Genomic DNA, 19,452 nt, shown 5'->3' with positions numbered 1-19,452 from the left:
GCTACATGGAAATGAATGAAACTGGACCTTTACCACACATCATATATAAAACTAAGTCAAAACAGATCAAAGACCTAAATATAAGAGTTAAAAACCCTACAACTCTTAGAAGAAAATATCTGAGTAAATTTGCATGATCTCTGATTTGGCTTAGATATAAAACTAAAAGCATAAACAGCAAAAGAAAGAAATAGCTAAATTGGATTTCATCGAAATCTTTGTGCCTCAAAAGACACTATCAAGAAAGTGAAAAGGCAACCTACCAAAATGGGAGAAAATATTAGCAAAGCAATTATGAGACAAGGGAGTTATAGCTAGAATATATGAAGAACTCCTAATGAGCCAATGATAAAAAGTGGTCAATGGCTCTGAATAGACATCTCTCCTAAGACAACATACATGCGGCCAATAAACACAAGAAAAGATACTCAACATCATTAGTCATTAGAGAAATACTAATTGAAACCACACTGAGATAGCAGTTTACACCCATTATAATGAAGAAGTCAGATAATAACAAGTGTTGGTGAGGATGTGGAGAAATCAGAACCCTTGTGCACAGCTGTTGGGAATGAAAAGTGGTGCAACTGCCATAGAAAGTTTGACAGTTCTTCAAAAAGTGAAACACAGAACTATTATATGACCCAGCAATTCCACTCCTAGGTATACACCCCAAACCATGGAAAACAGGCATTCAAACCAAAACCTGTAGAGGAATGTTCACAGTAGCACTATGTACAAGAGCTAAGATGTGGAAACAACTCAAATGTCTATCAATTGATGAATGGATTTTTTTAATGTGGTACGTATATCCATAAAATGGAATATTATTTGGTCATAAAAATGAATGAGGTACTGACACATGCACAGTATGTAATTTTGAAAACAGTATGCTAGGTGAAAGACGCCAAGGCACAAAAGGCTACATATTATGTGATTCTTTTCAGACAGAATGCCCAGAATTGGTAAACCCACGGAGAAAGAGAGTAGACAATGGTTGCTTAGGGCTGGTGAGGCAAGGGGAAATAGGGGTGTAAGGAAGTGATAAGCTAAGGAGATAATAGCTAAAAAGGGTATCCAAGTTGCTTTATGAGTTAATGAAAATGTTCTAAAATTGATTGATGATAGTTGCACATATCCATGATTATACTAAAAACCACTGAATCGAACACTTTAAATGGATAAGCTGTATATACGTAAACTACACTTCAATAAAGCTGTTTTTAAAAGAAAATAGTAATAATACAAAGAACAAGCAATAAGTGCTTCTTGTACCCCTAGTATAAGCTCGATGTCAGTCTACATTGTAACTTTATATTTTTCTTAAAGGTATTCACTGATTTACAAATTCCTTCAGTTGTTTCATAACGAGAAGTTATTTTAATGTACAATTCTTTTATTTTTGTCTAGATAAAACTATAGAAATAACTTATCACAGAAAGAACGTGCTGAAGTTAATAACCTGTGTTATTCTCTAATTACCCTTAGTAAACTTCCTGTCTCTACAAGACGTTGCACAAAGCACACTTCATACTTGTCTTTTACTGTCAAATAAAAAAAAAAATCTTATCAGTATGCGACATAAAATTGCTAGATGAGAAAACTCTTTATTGCAGAAGGGTACTGTATTTTGAGATGGACCAGAAAAATGAGGAGAAAGAGCATTTATTAAAGCACGTAACAGGGCACAAATGGTACCGAGAAAGCCTGGGCTTCCATGGCATACACCCACACATTCTGACAACTAGAAGCCACTTCTGAAAGAAGTTTCACTAGAGACCTAAAAGTACTCAGCAGCATAGGGAAATATGCCTATGACTCTACGTCATACAGCTTTCGGCTCAAAAGTGCCTGATAGCCATCTAAGAGAAAGGAATAATTAAGACTAGAACTAAGCAGAATGAACTTGGAGATCAGGAAAAAATCAATGGAGAATTCCTAACATATCCCATATATAAGAGGTGTTTTGAAGAATATAGAAAGAAACCAAATGTCTTTTCTAAGTCTGGCTCTCCATTAATAAAGAAAAGCTCTGAGCTTTTTAAAAACGTTATTCAAACTTACTGCCCCAAAATTAAAAGAAGTGACAAACAGATCAAGGTGTGAATTCCTAAGCACCACATTTTCATAATATTAAAAGTGCCTGTGGATAAAAAAGTGTAAATGTTATGTCATATATTAGCACCATGGGTCTAAGGGTTAAATAAAATCATACTCAGAACAAAAACAACCTACCATTATGTGTTCAAGTAGAGAATCTATTGCAACTATGTTATCAAAATATGTTCTGAAAAAAAGAAACAAAAGTCCTGTAAATAATTTTATTAGATCACAGTACATATTACACTTTGAATACATTTCTTGGTTTTGTCTACATCTAAATAAAAAACATAAATATCATTTGATTTTTGTGATTTGGTAAAAAAAAATCAGTACTGTAATATTATTTTAAAGAGATAAATGAAACTTTATCATTGACCTTAGAGTGAGGGCTCTATAATTCCAGAGAATGCAATCAGTATTTATTTTATTGACAAGTATCAGTGTAGAGAGAAAGTGTGTTGCATTTAACAAAGTACGCAGAAATAAAATTGCACCTACCATATTTAATATTTTCATTAATAATGCTGATCTAAAATAAAAATATTTAAATGTGCTAAATCTCATCAATAGTTAAATATAAATTATCACTGAAAACTGGAGAAAGTTCGTACTTAAAGTGTACTGAGAAAGTAATGTAATTCCGTTGAGAAGAAATGTCAGCATACAAGTAATGCTAAGGATCTAATGACTTTATATGAGTCTATATTCATTGTTATGAACAGCAAGTAAATGTTTCAGAGGCAAATAGTGCATATACTAAAATGTAAACCTGAAAAAATGTAAATCAATATGCATGTAATATATAGAAAATGTAAAGAAGGACTCTTAAGATAGACTCCACTGGCTAGGTAGTGCTTTACCTAGTTGGCTTAGGTATCCAAAGAGAGCTTTTTCAGTCCCATACTACTTTAATTTTATTATTTCAAAAACTAACTGTAACATAAACTAGTAACTTCAAACTAATTAATGAGGATCAATAACAATTACTGACGGGTAAATTGTTAGGTGCATTTACAGTGACACGTGAGACATCACATGTCATCATTGCTGCTGGAGGACACAGAGGAAAAACTACATTATTACTTCAGTAAACTTGGAGGAGGACATGACCCTAAAGTTACCATGTCCTGGGGCATATTTTAGATTTCAATGATTAATTATATGGGTCAGATATATAGACGATGTCCCCTGTAGTAAATAAAAGCAATAAAAATATGTGATTTAATAAATATCTATTATATAATTGCTTCCACTGTCAGTCAAAGGGAGTTTTTCTAGGCCAAACCAGGGAAATAGAACATTTTCTCGGAAATGATAACTGAGATACTATACCTGGGAAAATGTAAATAATAATAATAATAATGTTTAACTTACTGACATTATTAGAAAAACCAATTAGGACTTTTTGTAAAAAAATAAGCCAGAACATTTTCCCTCCCACTGCAGCCAGTATTCTCCTGCAAAAATAGAGATATTTAGTGTCTTTAACATATTCTAAGAGAGTCTATTTAGAAAATATACATCAAAATTGAAAATTAAGATAATCACATATATATCTGCAATCCTCACTTTAGAGTGAACGTGAATGAGAGTATAACTCTACAGTCCACAATGATTAACCATTCTTCCCAGACTACTTGTGAAGATGGATCTTCAGTTAGCAGCTGCAACAGACGATAGTCTATTTCTGCCACAGGCTGCCCTTAATTTAAACCGTTGATTAATAAGAGCTACTACATCCCTAGAAATGAACACTTACTTTGATACGTCGAGTAGAAAGTCATTCAATTCAGTCTGTTTGGCAAGGCCTCTGCATACCTACCATATAAAATAATAGCTACAATTATAAGAGATTTCTGCTTATTTAAAAATAAAACTTCCAGAATACTAAGTACCTTATTTATTGAAAGAAGGCCTAACACAATCACTTGGATTATAATGTAATAATATCAATAACCATTAATATTTACTGAATACTTAAATGTGCTAAGCATTGTTCTAAGCACTTTATATTTATTGTTTCAAGCACCAAAAAACATTATAGGTTTGGAAGTTACATTTCATAATGGAGTTATAAAGATGTTAAAAACCTTACTGAGGCTTCAGAACTAATAAGTGATAGAAGCACCATTCAGGTCCGGGTACACTACCCAAGTCCCTCTTTAGAACTACTTTACACTGTACTTCTAAAAACTGTAGTTGAGCACATATTCCACCTACACTTCATAATTCAAGAGTCCTTTCCACTCGTTCTATTATACTACAGCTCGATTTTTCTTCCTAGCATACAGTTCCTCCCTCATCAGCTTCAATTTGCTGAAACGGAAGTAGAAAAATAAAACCACCACCAAAAAAATTAAAAGAGAGAGGGAGAAGATACAAAGAACGCTATATTGCTACCATGTTCTTGAACTTTAAAGTCTAACTACCAGTAAAACTCTAAGTAGTTTGTCAGTTTTACATTAGGTAATATCTTCAAGAGAACCAGATATCTTAAAGTTAGAATGTTTCACAGACCACTTAGAGGAAAATTTAACTTAAGAAATGGAATCGGCCGGGCGTGGTGGCTCAAGCCTGTAATCCCAGCACTTCGGGAGGCCGAGACGGGCGGATCACGAGGTCAGAAGATCCAGACCATCCTGGCTAACACGGTGAAACCCCGTCTCCACCAAAAAATACAAAAAACTAGCCGGGCGAGGTGGCGGGCGCCTGTAGTCCCAGCTACTCGGGAAGCTGAGGCAGGAGAATGGCGTGAACCCGGGAGGCGGAGCTTGCAGTGAGCCGAGATCGCGCCACAGCACTCCAGCCTGGGCAACACAGCGAGACTCTGTCTCAAAAAAAAAAAAAAAAAAAAAAAAGGAATGGAATCATAAAAATATCAATGCAACTCCAGTAGAAGATTATTCCTAGATTTTCAGCACGACATATACCATTTATTGCATAAATACATATATATACACACACACACATATATATGCATTATACATACATATATATATGTGAATGCACACACATGTAATTGCAGAATATTTAAGGCAGGGAGTAAGTAAATATAACTGATTAAATTAAAATTTCTAGAAATAATAGAATATTATAATGTCCCAAAATAAGGCATTAGGTGACTTAACCTCTACTCCAGTCTTCAATGCTGTGCTCTAAAAACATTCTTCTCCCTTAGGAAGCCCCTGTAAAAACACCCCGAAGACTCACCTGCACCTGATGTATTGCTACTGAAGCCCAGGCAAGATTTGCTGTTGCAACCTAAAAAAAATTAGAAACACATACCTATAAGTAATAATATGTATTTTATATATGTATATAACAAGCTTTTATTAGTCACATGTAGTCATCTCAACAAAGGACTGGGGCATACATGTATATGAAGAATTTTCTGAGGTCACTGAGCTTTTGAACATTTTCCAAACACAAAGCACCAAATATTTACAAGGTTTTTCTTTTATATTTTTCCCCTTCTATTTAATTGACTTTAATGTTCTCTTGTTCATCTTAATTTGGAATAAAATGAAAAACAAACTGATTGTTAAGAGAGCTGTAGCCCAATGATTTTAACAAAATTATTATTTTTCAGTTTAACAAAAATGCTATTGAAAAGTAATCTAATGACCACTTTAAATAATGAAATATTTCTAAAATGTAAAAATCAAATATATATTTTATATATATATATATACACACATCAGCTAACAAGTTCCTCAAAATTACTAGCTATTCTACTTTTATTATTCACTCATTCAACAAATATTCATGAGTGTCTATTATGTACCAGGCACTATTCTAGGTGCTGGAGGTACTGTAGTAAATAACAGAAATGGAGTAGCTTTCAGTGTACTTCAGGGAGAAGCACAAGCAAGGAAATAAGTATAGCATATAATATACTAGATGGTGACAGGTGCTACAGAGTAAAAGCAGCAGATAGAGGGAAAGAAATACTGGATAGGAGCCAATCAAATGTACATGAAGTGTTCAGGGAGGGCCTTATAGATAAGGCAACATTTGAGGAAATTCCAAAGGATGTGGCTGTGAGGGGGATAAGTGGAGAGAAAAAAAAATGTAAAGGCCTGAGTAGTAGCCTGTCAGCCTTGCCTGAGGATGCAGCATGGCTGGAGTGAGTGAGGGACAGGTGGGGTAGCAGGAGATGGGTTCATTCAGGCAAGTGGACAGGAGTTGGGCCACTGAAGGGAATTGGTTCATACTGGATGTGATAAATATCATGTTAATATTTGCTTTTAGTATTAATGAGCCAATTCAGTGAATAGTGAATGGAATTCAAATGTATTTGACACTAGAGCCTTTTATTCAGGACACAAGCTAAGGAAAAGACATTTTAAAGAAAACATAAAGACAACCAGAGTGCGAAACATCTCCAAGGTCATTCTACTACTTTCTATGACTCAGAATATGGCATACCTTTTATTGTTATACTGGATTTTACTTAACAAAAGGACCATATTTCTTATGTAACCAGTTTCCTCTCTAAACAGAAACAGGTTTTAGAATCATCATTATTAGTATCAAAACACTGTTAAGCAAATTGTGATTTTAAATATTCATTCATGTATTTTCAGTTTAGTATTACTTAGCAATACTAACAAGCACTTTCAGTAAGCTAGGTACAACTAAAAATTCTAACATGCAGCGTTTAAAGAGCTCACCTCCTGGTGACTAAGACAGAAGGCTTCTTTGCCCCAGTGCCGATACAGCTCAAGAATACCAATCAAGTCACCAATTGCAGTGACAATTGGTAAGCAAAGAACAGACTGGATACGAGTCCCTGATTCCAGTCCAGTACCTCTTGGAAATCGCTCATCCTGAAAAACAAAAAGAGAAAAAGACATCAATTCAGTGACATGATCATTAAGTTATGATTCTTATTTCTATCAGAAATTGCCATGATACTTGTAATCAATAATAAGCAGTACTTTTCAAAGGAAAACTAAATGATGATAGCCACCATCAATCTTATGTAAGGAAATGCTTACTTTTTCATGGAACTTATACCCAAATATTGCTTTAACATTTCTTTATCCTTATGCAGTATACATTGAATGAATGATGAATGTTAATTTCATATAATAAAAATAATCATAAATGCTGACATCATCTTGTATGTGCTAGAACACTCTCAGGGTATTTACAGGTACAATGCCGCAGAGAAAATTACTCCAAATGTAAACACTATGTGAAGAAAATTATATGTAAACTTTTTTTCTACTTTTAAGCCTAGAGTAACACAGAAGTGTATGTTAACAACAGTCATTCTAATTGAATCTCAAAGGCCTATAGTAAGTATTCAAATCATCTAATAATGATCAATTATTTATCATAAGAAATGAAATTGGTTCTTTGATTTTTTAATAATTTTCTAGCTTAGTAAAGTTAATCAAAGGAAGTACAGGGAAATTGAATGAATTAATATCAAAAGCACCAATTCTATTTATTCAAATTCTACTATCTGTAAGAAGCTATCAGGATGAATTAGAGCGTCATGAAATAGTGTAACTCTGTACTTGTAATTTACAGATCTTTTGAAAATGTACATACACAATAGAACATTTTCAAATGAGAAGTTATATAGCATTGGCCCTCCTCTCTCCTTCCCTCCCTTCTTTCCCTTCTCTCTTTCTGTCTCTTCCTTCCTTTCTCTAGCTACCCAATTTATTCAAGGTCATACAAACAATGGTGGAAAAATCAAAACTAAAACCGAGGATTCATGGCTCCTATTAGCACTTAGAGCAATTTTTTTTATACCTGTATACTTGTTACCTTTAAAGTCTATATTCCATGTCATAAAATTTCATTAAAATGTCCACATGTACTGTGGAAGACTAGACTGAGGGCTCCAACTTGTCTAGTTTCTCTGTACCTATGTCCTTTGTTAAGGATCAATACCAAGTCTGGGCCTGTCCATGTGATTTGCTCTGGTTAATGGGAGGGTAGTAAATTTGATGTAAGCAGAGACTTGAAAACTCACTTGTACCTTTCACACTACTTCTTTCAGACTCCTGCTACCATGCCAAAAACAAGCCAGGATAGCCTTACTGGAAGGCGATGAGAGGCACAGGGAAAGCAGAGGGCATAAGAGGCCAGCCAGCACCTAACTGATGGCCAGCTGACCTCAGACACATAGGCAAGCCCAACTGACAGCAGTCCAGATAAGCAGAACAACCCAGTCCTTAGATTCATAAGAAATAACATGTGGCTACCGTATGACACCACTAAAATTTGAGGTAATTTGTCATACAGCAATAGCTAACTCATTCATATGCATCCTAGCAAAATATGAAACATAAAACAGTAATCATTTAGTTTACATTCATATAGATATACACAGTATTTTTGTGTTAACTGTACTGGCATGTGTTGAAATAAGAACTGTGCAAATTTAGCTCTTAGTTGGTAAAGGGAATTTTCTGAGTACAAAAAATTAACTTACACATCAATATACTGATCTGTAACTAGCTTTAAAGCTTTTAAAAATGAAACAGTTTAAATTATACCATCAAAATGATATGCCATCTTTCTTAATTAAATACTTCAGGTTAAAAAGATCACACAGAGTCAAAAAGCCACTTACTCCAAGGATGTCTTCTACTAGCAATGTCTTCCTGGACTTGGCCACATAAGCAGAGATGGTGGTGCCCTGAGTGATGGGCCCAGCAGGGATGAGGCGGGGTTTTCCTTCCTTTATCCCAGGTGGTGTGAATATGCACAGGCTCTAGGGAGAAGAAAAGATGTTTTACAGACTTTCCTGTACATATGCATAGTACAAAAAGACACACGTGAGTCTTACTCAATAGTCATAATAAATCTGTGAGTCAATTAAAAGAAGAGTCATAACATGAGGAAAGGTGCTTTGCCATGATCAAACCAGATTATCTAAAGTGAAACTATCTCACATTTCCAATTCACAAAAAATGCAAACTCATATGTAAAATTTGAATGTACAGGCACAGAAACACTCGTCAAATAGCCTCCTATTCTGATACACAGAAAATAATGAAATCAGAAAAAATACCTCCCGTGATTGGGATCAAGATTCTATCAGACCACAAACACACACAGGGTCCAGCCTCCCTATAGACTTGATACATGTTACCTGAAGATAGAATCAGTAGCCGCAAGTCAAGTGATTTGGTTACCTTCTTCATTTTCATTAGAAATCTTCCCTTCTCAGAACTTTCTCTTTATAAGACTCACTCACATTGCTTCGATGGCTAGTTTATAAAACTGCAGATTCAGAATACTCTAGATGAAAAATTTGCTCTTCTCTGAGCAAAAATCTTGACAAAATCTGAGTGATCCTTCCCCTTTCAAATGACAGGGTGGGAAGGTAATGTCCTGAAACTATTTTAAAATAAATCGTTTTTTAAAAATAGAATCAGTTATTTTGATGAAATCCAAACATATGTTAAAACTACTTTCTACTAAATAAGAATTGCTACTTAAATCACATAGAAATTGGGGGCAGTGTTTTGACATAATTGTATTACGATTATCTACAAAATTTGAAAATACTAAGGTTTAGGTAAATTTCCCACAGACTTCACTTTATTTTTATCTTATGTTGGATTACTCTAAGAACGAAGACAATTTGAAGCAGTAAGTATTAGACAGCCCTCTTAACCTAAGTACCTTTCTACAATACTTGTTATTATGAAGGTAGCTCCAAGGATGAGACAGATATATTTATTAACTTATCAGGTAAGTGGTTTTTAAGCTTTGTAAAATTACAGAACTCTTTCTTTCAACATGTTAAAATCAAAAGAGAATGAACCCCATTAACTTGACTTAATAAATCCCATAAACTTGGTTTAATGAACAAGGAGGAAGGGAGAGGAAAGCAAGGCTTTGCTTTAACCCTGGGTGCTTTAAATTAATAACAAGTATAAATGATTAGAAGTTAAGTTCAAAATACCTGCATTTCCAAGTATATCTACATAGGGCTGTGCTTAAGTCGTATTTGCTGTTAAGTCCAATGCATGTGAAAAATTTATTTTAAGTAATTATTTTGAAAAGAACGAAGCTATTTAATATGTTCAAATAGAAAGTATATACTTATAGATTAAAATTTTCATACATGATGAATGACAGTTGCAACTTAGTTATTCTTTAAAAGGCTAGAAAAACCATTTTCTAGTTACTATAACTATATTAGGCACCAATATACATATGGCATAGAGCAAGACTCTCGTTAGATTCAATATCTATCATTGTCCAAATACAATTCAGTTTGTCACCCTTTCTTAAGACAGAACGAGTAGAAAGGTAATTCAAGAACAAAAAGGAGATAAATGCAAGAAAAAAAAATTAAAAAGTGGCATATTTAGAATGAAGAAAAATTAGAATCGACAATGATTTTCTCAAACTATAAGGAAGCAACTGTCCCTTTTCTGTACCAAAGACAGAACTGCAGGAAGCGAACGTAAACTGAACCGAGTGGTTTAGATAACTCTTAAAGAAGAACATGTCATAATGAAAACAGAAGGTGAACTCTGGAGCAAGCCTCCAACAGTAGCTCTGAATTTTTGTGGGGGGTGTGGAGGGAGTCATAGTTTTTGGCTGCATTTGTTTGTTTGAAAAGGTAAAACACACATCTTTTTTTATGACTTAGCCATAGGCCCTTTAAGGCTGAATTTAATCGCATGTTCAAATTATATGTAGCTTCATAATCCAATAATAACGGACTATCTTATACATTCCTACATTATTAGATGATCATATATTCAGTATTATAAAATATGTACTGCTTCTGTGTAGGTTTCATATGATACACAAGTAACAGATAAGCAAATACTGTGCCCGAGAGTGTATGGAAAGCTCTTCTATTTATTAAGTTTGCTGAAAATAAAAGGTTTAGAAGTCTTTTAACTACTTGCCAGAATATGAAAAACTTCTCCATGTAGTTAAAAAATAATTATCAAAAATCGACTAATACTTTATAGTGGAAGCTTCATACTTGTTTTCCTAATTAGCTCATGATTTTTGTTCACATTAATCAAACAGAAATGTTTCCAATGAGAGCTGAGGACAAATGCTAACAAAACATTGAATATATAGCGATATGAAGGCCAAAAACTCCAGCAGAAGGGAAAATGAAGCCTAACCTCACAACACACACTTGTTTCTGACATGTTTTCATGGCTCCACTTTCCCTCCTTTATATTAGTGGTTCCCTACTCTGTTGTTTTCGTTTCATTTGCCTCCAAACAATTTACCTGCAAAAGCTCCCTTTTTAACATTCATTTCTAATTGAGGATCAGTCACTGGTTGGAATCACATGTTTTGCAGAAGTATTTTTTTAAAGGATTTTTGTAGTTGAATGCATTGATAGGTAGCTACCTGTTACAAATATAAAAAGTCAATAATGAACCTCTAAAATAGAGGTTGAATTTTACACATATTCAGGGCTAGGGAAAAGTTAATTCAAACTCCCTTTATTCCACAGATACTGTCAAGTAGGAGGTCATGGACTGAATCATCATTTTCCCACTGATTGAACTGTCACCTTCATCATACATTTCATCCTCAAATATGCTTTTTTTTAATTTTTAATTTTTTTTGAGACAGAGTTTTGCTTTTGTTGCCCAGGCTGGAGTGCAATGGTGCAATCTTGGCTCACTGCAACCCTTGCCTCCTGGGTTCAAGCGATACTCCTGCCTCAGCCTCCCGAGTAGCTGGGATTACAGGCATGTGCCACCACACCCGGCTAATTATGTATTTTTAGTAGAAATGGGATTTCTCCATGTTGATCAGGCTGGTCTCGGACTCCCGACCTCAGGTGATCCACCCCGCATTAGCCTCCCAAAGTGCTGGGATTACAGGTGTGAGCCACGGTGCCCCACCTATCCTTAAATATACTTGGGTCTGTTTCTGAATTCCCAATTCTGTATCATTGGGTTTACTTGTAGACCACAGTTTTAATTATTATAAAAAGTTTACAGTACATTTTGTGATTTGGCAAGGCAAATCCTGACTTAGTTCTTAGTATTTCAAAATAATCATGATTTATTTTATAAGCTATACACTTTGGCCTGGGCACAGTGACTCATCCTTATAATCCCAGGGCTTTTGGAGGCTGTGGTAGGAGGATGGCTTGAGACCAGGAGTTCAAGATCAGCCTGGGCAACATAGTGAGACCCCACCTCTACAAAAAATAAAAAAATTAGCTGGGTGAGGTGGTGCATGCCTGTAGCACTAGCTGCTCAGGAGGCCGAGGTGGGAGGATCACTTGAAGCCAGAAGTTTGAGGTTACAGTGAGCTAAGATTGTGCTACTGTACTCCAGCCTGGGTGACAGAGTGAGATCCTGCTTAAAAACAAAAAACAAACAAACGAAAAAGATATATACTTTGCATTTCTCATTGGTGAAGTATCTACATGAATGCATTAATCATTAATAAAAGATTAATGTAAATAAGTTCTAAAGACATTTACACAGGAAATAGGGACTTCATTTTTCAAAATCAATATAATTGCTGACTTAAAGATTTAACTGGGATATTCAGATTAATAACATAAAAAACCTTATGCTCACTATTTGCATAGAAGGATGAATAAAAACACCAGACACTATTTTAAGAAGTATTAAGCCTCTTATCCATATATTTACAATATCAAATTTATCTATAATATCCAGAGTTGAACTGAGTCTTTAAGATTAACTCCTGCTCTACTATTGTATAAATATATGAAAACTGTAATTAGAACAAGCATCTTTTAGAGGCCAGAGATAAAAACCACAACTAAAAAATAAGGAAAACCTTTAAAGTTTCAAACATTAGCCACCTCTATCGTTTCCAGAGAAGAAAGTAACTGCCTTCAGGATATCTACTTGACCAAAGGCTGCTGTAGTTCTTTAGCATTTGAGAGTTCTAGAGGTGAAGGTGACCACTAGTCACTCCACCTCTCAACTAGCATCAATGAGACTGCCCAAAGAGTAGAAAATCAATCCTATCAGAGTCCAGGAAGTCCTAGGGGAGGAATCAGCTTTTAAATTTTTCTAAGAAACTCATTATAAGGTAGCTAATATTTTGTGGTAACAGCAAATTTTGGTATCTGTTTCTAAAGAGATAATTTAAACTAGAAAAGATTGGGTGCACAAGTCATAATCAACAGGTTGGTTCAATAAAGGAATTAAAAACATTCAAATTATAAAAACGTAAATTTGGGGAAATAAATTGATTTGGTGGAAAATGAACAAGAGAATAGACTAATACAATTTAGAAAAATACCATCTTTTAATGAAATGGAAAAATCCAATTCATTGATATCAGCCAAATAGATGTTTACTTCACTTGGTTAACACTTGCCTTCATCTTTCTTTCCATGTACAACTCAAACATCACTTTACTCATGAGACTTCAATTCAATGTTAAGACTTCAACTCACAACCAGTTAAATTTTAGAAACAAGGTATTTAGGTTTACCAATAGGCTATTATCCTTTTAGACACTAGATGGCACTGGATAGTAAACAAATTTAGATCTATGTAGATGGCCGTAAGTAAATAGCTCCCACATTTACCTGGAACTTGATATATGGATGACTAACTTTGTTTGCATAATTCTTAAAAATAAATCTGCTGAAGTTCACTGTGCACTTGAAAAAGGCAAACAATTACTATAAACTACCAGCTCTGAATACGAAGAATGCAATACTTCCGGTGAATGTTTAATGCATACATATTGAAGCTAAAACTTAAGATTCTTCCGCTCTTCCATTTTTTCCAATTGTATCCCAAGCACAAAACTGAAATGTGTTCTTCCCAGTATGTGGGTAATAAAAATCAAGTAACAAAAGGGCAGGGGGAAGCTATGTTCTTAAAAGAAGTATTGTGTTAGGGTGGAAAGAGCATAGTTTCTCTTTGTAGAAAGCACGGTAACTTTGGAATGGGAGCCTAGCCTTTAGTTTTTGACTAGCTGTGTGAACTCGGACAATCATTACCCATAAAAGAGACCTTGGCTACCTCATCCCTAAAATGAAAGGATTAAATTAAAAAATTTGGAAGTGTCTCTTTTAGCTTTAACATTCTATGAATCTAAGACTTCTAGAGTCATCTAGTTGCTCATGTTTATAAATAATAATAACAAACAACTGCTTAACTAACTTATCAAACCTGTAAATTGTGGAAAGATTATTTTTAAAATAACATATATATATATAAAACTATCAATAAATTTACTTCTGAATTAAAAATTTTAAGGTATAAAGTACATAAGGTTTTCAGCTTTCACAAACAACTCTGATAGATAACAGTGGAAAAACTATAAAGATAATATTATCAGGTATGTTATACATGTAACTAAGCATAGCCATACAAACAAGAAAAGTTGAATTAAGCAAAAATTCACTCATGAAAAAATTATTTTTTTCCCCAAAACATCTCAAGAGCACTTTGTCTATAGCAGACACTGCTATGGGCCAGGATACAACATACACTGTTTTCTTTGTTAACTCCAGATTTCTCAGAAATTGCTTCTTCTGCCCAAAAGACATCCTTTATTTTCCCTCTCATCTACTAAGTGAGAGGTCTTAAATCCCCACTCAGATATTATCTCCTCAGCATCCAATCTGTTTTTATGTGCTGCAGCACCATCACATTCATGGTCACAGAGCCCTTGAGCTCCTCTGTTAGCACATAAAAATCATGTGCTGTAACTAGCTGTTGATTTTTCTATCTCCCCTACTGCTTGTACATTCTTTGATGTCAGAAATAATTTTGTTTTTGTTTGCTCAGCAATTTAGCACAGCTTTTTGGTACTTAGCAGACGTTTTAAACGGTTTGTTAAACAAACAGCATTTATGGTGTAACATTTAACTAATGGAGGGTAAATGGTAAATTAAGGTTTAGAAAGTTTAAGAATCTTTCTAAACCATGGGCAAGGACTTCATGTCTAAAACACGAAAAGCAACGGCAACAAAAGCCAAAATTGACGAATGGGATCTAATTAAACTAAAGAGCTTCTGCACAGCAAAAGAAACTACCATCAGAGTGAACAGGCAACCTACAGAATGGGAGAAAATTTTTGCAAACTACTCATCTGACAAAGGGCTAATATCTAGAACCTATAAAGAACTCAATCAAATTTACAAGAAAAAAACAAACAACCCCATTAAAAAGTGGGCAAAGGATATGAAGAGACACTTCTCAAAAGAAGACATTCATACAGCCAACAGACACATGAAAAATGCTCATCATCACTGGCCATCAGAGAAATGCAAATCAAAACCACAATGAGATACCACCTCACACCAGTTAGAATGGCAATCATTAAAAAGTCAGGAAACAACAGGTGCTAGAGAGGATGTGGAGAAATAGGAACACTTTTACACTGTTGGTGGGACTGCAAACTAATTCAACCATGTGGAAAATAGTGTGGCAATTCCTCAAGGATCTAGAACTAGAAATACCATTTGACCCAGCCATCCCATTACTGGGGATATACCCAAAGGATTATAAGTCATGCTGCTATAAAGACACATGCACACATATGTTTATTGTGGTACTATTCACAATAGCAAAGACTTGGAATCAACCCAAATGTCCATCAGTGACAGACTGGATTAAGAAAATGTGGCACATATACACCATGGAATACTATGCAGCCATAAAAAAGGATGAGTTTGTGTCCTTTGTAGGGACATGGATGCAGCTGGAAACCATCATTTTCAGCAAACTATCGCAAGAACAGAAAACCAAACACCACATGTTCTCACTCATAGGTGGGAATTGAACAATGAGATCACTTGGACACAGGAAGGGGAGCATCACACACCGGGTCCTATTGTGGGGAGGGGGGAAGGGGGAGGGATAGCATTAGGAGACATACCTAACGTAAATGACGAGTTAATGGGTGCAGCACACCAACATGGCACATGTGCACATATGTAACAAACCTGCACGTTGTGCATATGTACCCTAGAACTTAAAGTATAATAAAAAAATTTTTTTTAATTAAAAAAAAGCTTGCCAAGTCACACAATTATTAATTACACAATTATTAAGTGGTGAAACAGAACTCACACAATCTAACTCCAGAACTAAACTTATTTCAATGCTAAACTACTTACTGGGAAGTTTTCCTTTTCCCCCCAAGTTCTGAAAAAGTATAAGGAGCACAGGAATTCTCCTTCTGAAAGGGCTGCCCCAGTAGCAAATGAACAATGTAGGTACAGGAGCCCAGGCTGGGCTCATCACTGTCTCTCCAGGTTTAACGTGGTGCCTGGTGATGACTGGTGCTCAAAAACAGTCAGATGAATCAGTGCCCTACTGGTGTGTAGAAAGGTAATATTTCAACAGTGTCTTCAATTTCCTCCTTGGCTACTGGACTAATAAGTTTTCGATTTTCATTTGTATTAAATAGGATAATTAATATTTTCCTTGAAAACTGTTCATTTTTATCTAAGTTTTCACATTTGTTAGTAAAAATAATCCCTCATAATTTCGCATTTTCATTATATCTATTGTTTTGTTTTTAAATTATTAAACAAATATAATTATGTTTCTCTTTTTTTTTCATCAGTTTAGTAAACGGTTTGTCTGTGTATTAGTCTGTTCTCACACTGCTAGAAAGAACTACCTGAGACTGGGTAATGTATGAATAAAAGAGGTTTAATTGACTCACAGTTCCGCAGGCTTAACAGGAAGCATGACTGTGAGGCCTCAAGAAACTTACAATCATGGTGGAAGGCAAAAGGAAAACAAGGAACTTCTTCACATGGTGACAGGAAAGGGAGTGCAAGTGGGGAAGTGCCACACACCCTTTTTTTTTTTTTTTTTTTTGAGATGGAGTCTTACTCTGTCGCCCAGGCTGGAGTGCAGGGCGAGATCTCGGCTCACTGCAAGCTCTGCCTCCTGGGTTCACGCCGTTCTCCTGACTCAGCCTCTGGAGTAGCTGGGACTACAGGTATCCACCACCACGCCCAGCTAATTTTTCTATTTTTAGTAGAGACGGGGTTTCACCATGTTAGCCAGGATGGTCTCAATCTCCTGACCTTGTGATCCACCCGCCTCGGCCTCCCAAAGTGCTGGGATTATGGGCGTGAACCACCACACCCTGCCCGCCACACACTTTTTTAAACCATCAGACCTTGTGAGAACACATTCACTACCATGAGAAAAGCAAGGAGAAATCCGCCCTCATGATCCAATGTGGCAATTACAATTTGACATGAGATTTTGGTGGGGAAACAGAGTCAAACCATATCATTCTACCTCTGGCCCCTCCCAAATATCATGTCCTTCTCACATTTAAAGACCAATCAGGTCTTCTGCACAGTCCTTCAAAGTCCTAATTTATTCCAGCATTAACCTGAAAGTCCAAGTGTAGGCCAGGCATGGTGGCTCACGCTTGTAATGGGGAGGCTGAGGCGGGTGGATCACCTGAGGTTAGGGGTTTGAGATCAGCCTGGCCAACATGGCAATGCCCCATCTCTACTAAAAATACAGAAAAAAAACTAGTCGAGCACAGTGATATGTACATGTAGTCTCAGCTACTCAGGAAGCTGAGACAGGAGAATCGCTTGAATCCAGGAGGTAGAGGTTGCAGTGAGCTAAGACCATACCACTGCACTCCAGCCTGGGTGACAGAGCAAGGCTCTGTCTCAAAAACAAAAAACAAAAATAAATGTCCATGTCTAAAGTCTCATCTGAGACAATCCAAGGCCCTTCCATCTGTGAGCCTGTAAAATCACAAACGAGTTAGTTACTTCCAAGATACAATGGGGGTACAGGCATTGGATAAATGCTCCCATTCCAAAAGGAAGAAACTTGCCCAAACAAAGGCAGTACAGACACTGTACAAGTCCAGAACCCAGTAAGACAGTCATTAAATATTAAGGCCCCAAAATAATCTCCTTTGACTCCATGTCTCACATCCAGTGCATACTGATGCAAGGGGTGGGCTCCCAAGTCCACAACCACAGCTTTGCCCCTGTGGTTCTGCAGGGTATGGCCCCTGCGGCTGCTTTCATGGGCTGACATTCAGTGCCTGCTGCTAATCCAGGCACATGGTAGAAGCTGTTGGTGGATCTACCGTTCTAAGGTCTGGAGGACAGTGGCCCTCTTCTCACAGCTCCACTAGACATTACCCCAGTGGGGACTCTGCATAGGGAACTCAATCCCACATTTCTCCTCTGCACTATACTAGGAGAGGTTCTCCATGAGGGCTCTGCCCCTGCAGCAGAATTCTGCCTGGATATCCAGGCATTTTTATCATCCTCTGAAATCTGGGTGGAGGCTCCCAAACTCTTGCCTTCTGTGTACCACAGCTGGAGCTGAAGTGAATGGGACACAGGATGCCATGTTTGGAGTAGCAGGTCCTTGGGCTTGGTCCACGAAACCATTTTTCCTAGGCCTCTGGACCTGTGATGGGGGTGCTGCTGTGAAGATCTCTGAAATGTCCTGGAGACATTTTCTCCATTGTCTTGGTGATTAATATTTGGCTCCTCTTATGCAAATTTCTGCAGCCAGTGGCTTGAATTTCTCCACAGAAAATGAGTTTTTCCTTTCTACAACATGGTCAGGCTACAAATATTCTAAACTTTTACGTTCTGCTTCCCTTTTAAACACAAAACCCTCTCTTTGTGAACACATATGACTGTGCATGGCTAGGAGCAGCCAGGCCTCATCTTCATCTGAGACCACCTCAGCCTGGACTTCACTATCCGCATCACTATCAGCATTTTGCTCACAACCATTCAACAAGTTTCTGGGAAGTTTCAAACTTTCCCTCATCTTCCTGTTTTCTTCTGAGCCGTCCAATTTCCTTTGCTTTTAGCCATTATAGGAGTTCTATGAAGAATTCTTAGACAGAAATTAAATATATTAAAGTTAGGGTCTAGCCCAGAAAAGAAAAGGAACCACAAGTTGGTAAATCCTAACCTAATATACTGAGTTTAACATGTGTATTATTTGGATAAATAATAATGGTATTGATAACGTCTTCTAACTTGTTTTCTTGATATCTCAGTAACTAAAAATACTACTACTTCTGTCCATTTTCTCCATTTTGCTTCAGAAACTTCAATGCACCAGAATAAATGACAAGTTTCGTTTTTTAACCTGATCTAATTTTTTTTCTTTTAACAGTTGGATCTTCTTTATAAGTAATTTTGTTATAATCACATAATGATTTCCATAACAATATTTTATGTTTTAATTTTAGTGATTTTTAGTATTTAAGTTTTGGTTTTTTCTGCTAAATGTTCTATGTGAAAAAAACCACAGAATGTTTTTTCCTCCTTGCTTATATGAATGTGCGTTTTAAAATTCTATTACAACTTCTGACATATTTAAATGTTATTTAAGTTATATTTCTCATTACATCAAT

General features: G+C 36.0%; 1 protein-coding gene across 1 annotated transcript in view; it reads right to left on the bottom strand.

Annotated features, from left to right (window-relative positions):
- Positions 1 to 19,452, bottom strand: part of PDE10A (phosphodiesterase 10A) — a 345,368-nt gene that overhangs the window by 89,098 nt on the left and 236,818 nt on the right. Inside the window, exons 6-10 of the mRNA XM_028846990.2 lie at positions 8,699 to 8,839; positions 6,777 to 6,932; positions 5,314 to 5,364; positions 3,863 to 3,921; positions 2,236 to 2,287 (exon numbers count right to left, since the gene is read on the bottom strand). Of these exons, the coding sequence (XP_028702823.2) occupies positions 2,236 to 2,287; positions 3,863 to 3,921; positions 5,314 to 5,364; positions 6,777 to 6,932; positions 8,699 to 8,839 (459 nt within the window). The remainder of the gene's footprint in view (positions 1 to 2,235; positions 2,288 to 3,862; positions 3,922 to 5,313; positions 5,365 to 6,776; positions 6,933 to 8,698; positions 8,840 to 19,452) is intronic.

Source organism: Macaca mulatta, chromosome 4 (assembly GCF_049350105.2).
Source record: "Macaca mulatta isolate MMU2019108-1 chromosome 4, T2T-MMU8v2.0, whole genome shotgun sequence".
NCBI classification, from domain to species: Eukaryota; Metazoa; Chordata; class Mammalia; order Primates; family Cercopithecidae; genus Macaca; species Macaca mulatta.
The sequence above is the reverse complement of the archived record's forward strand: the minus strand, read 5'-3'. Positions and strand labels throughout refer to the sequence as shown.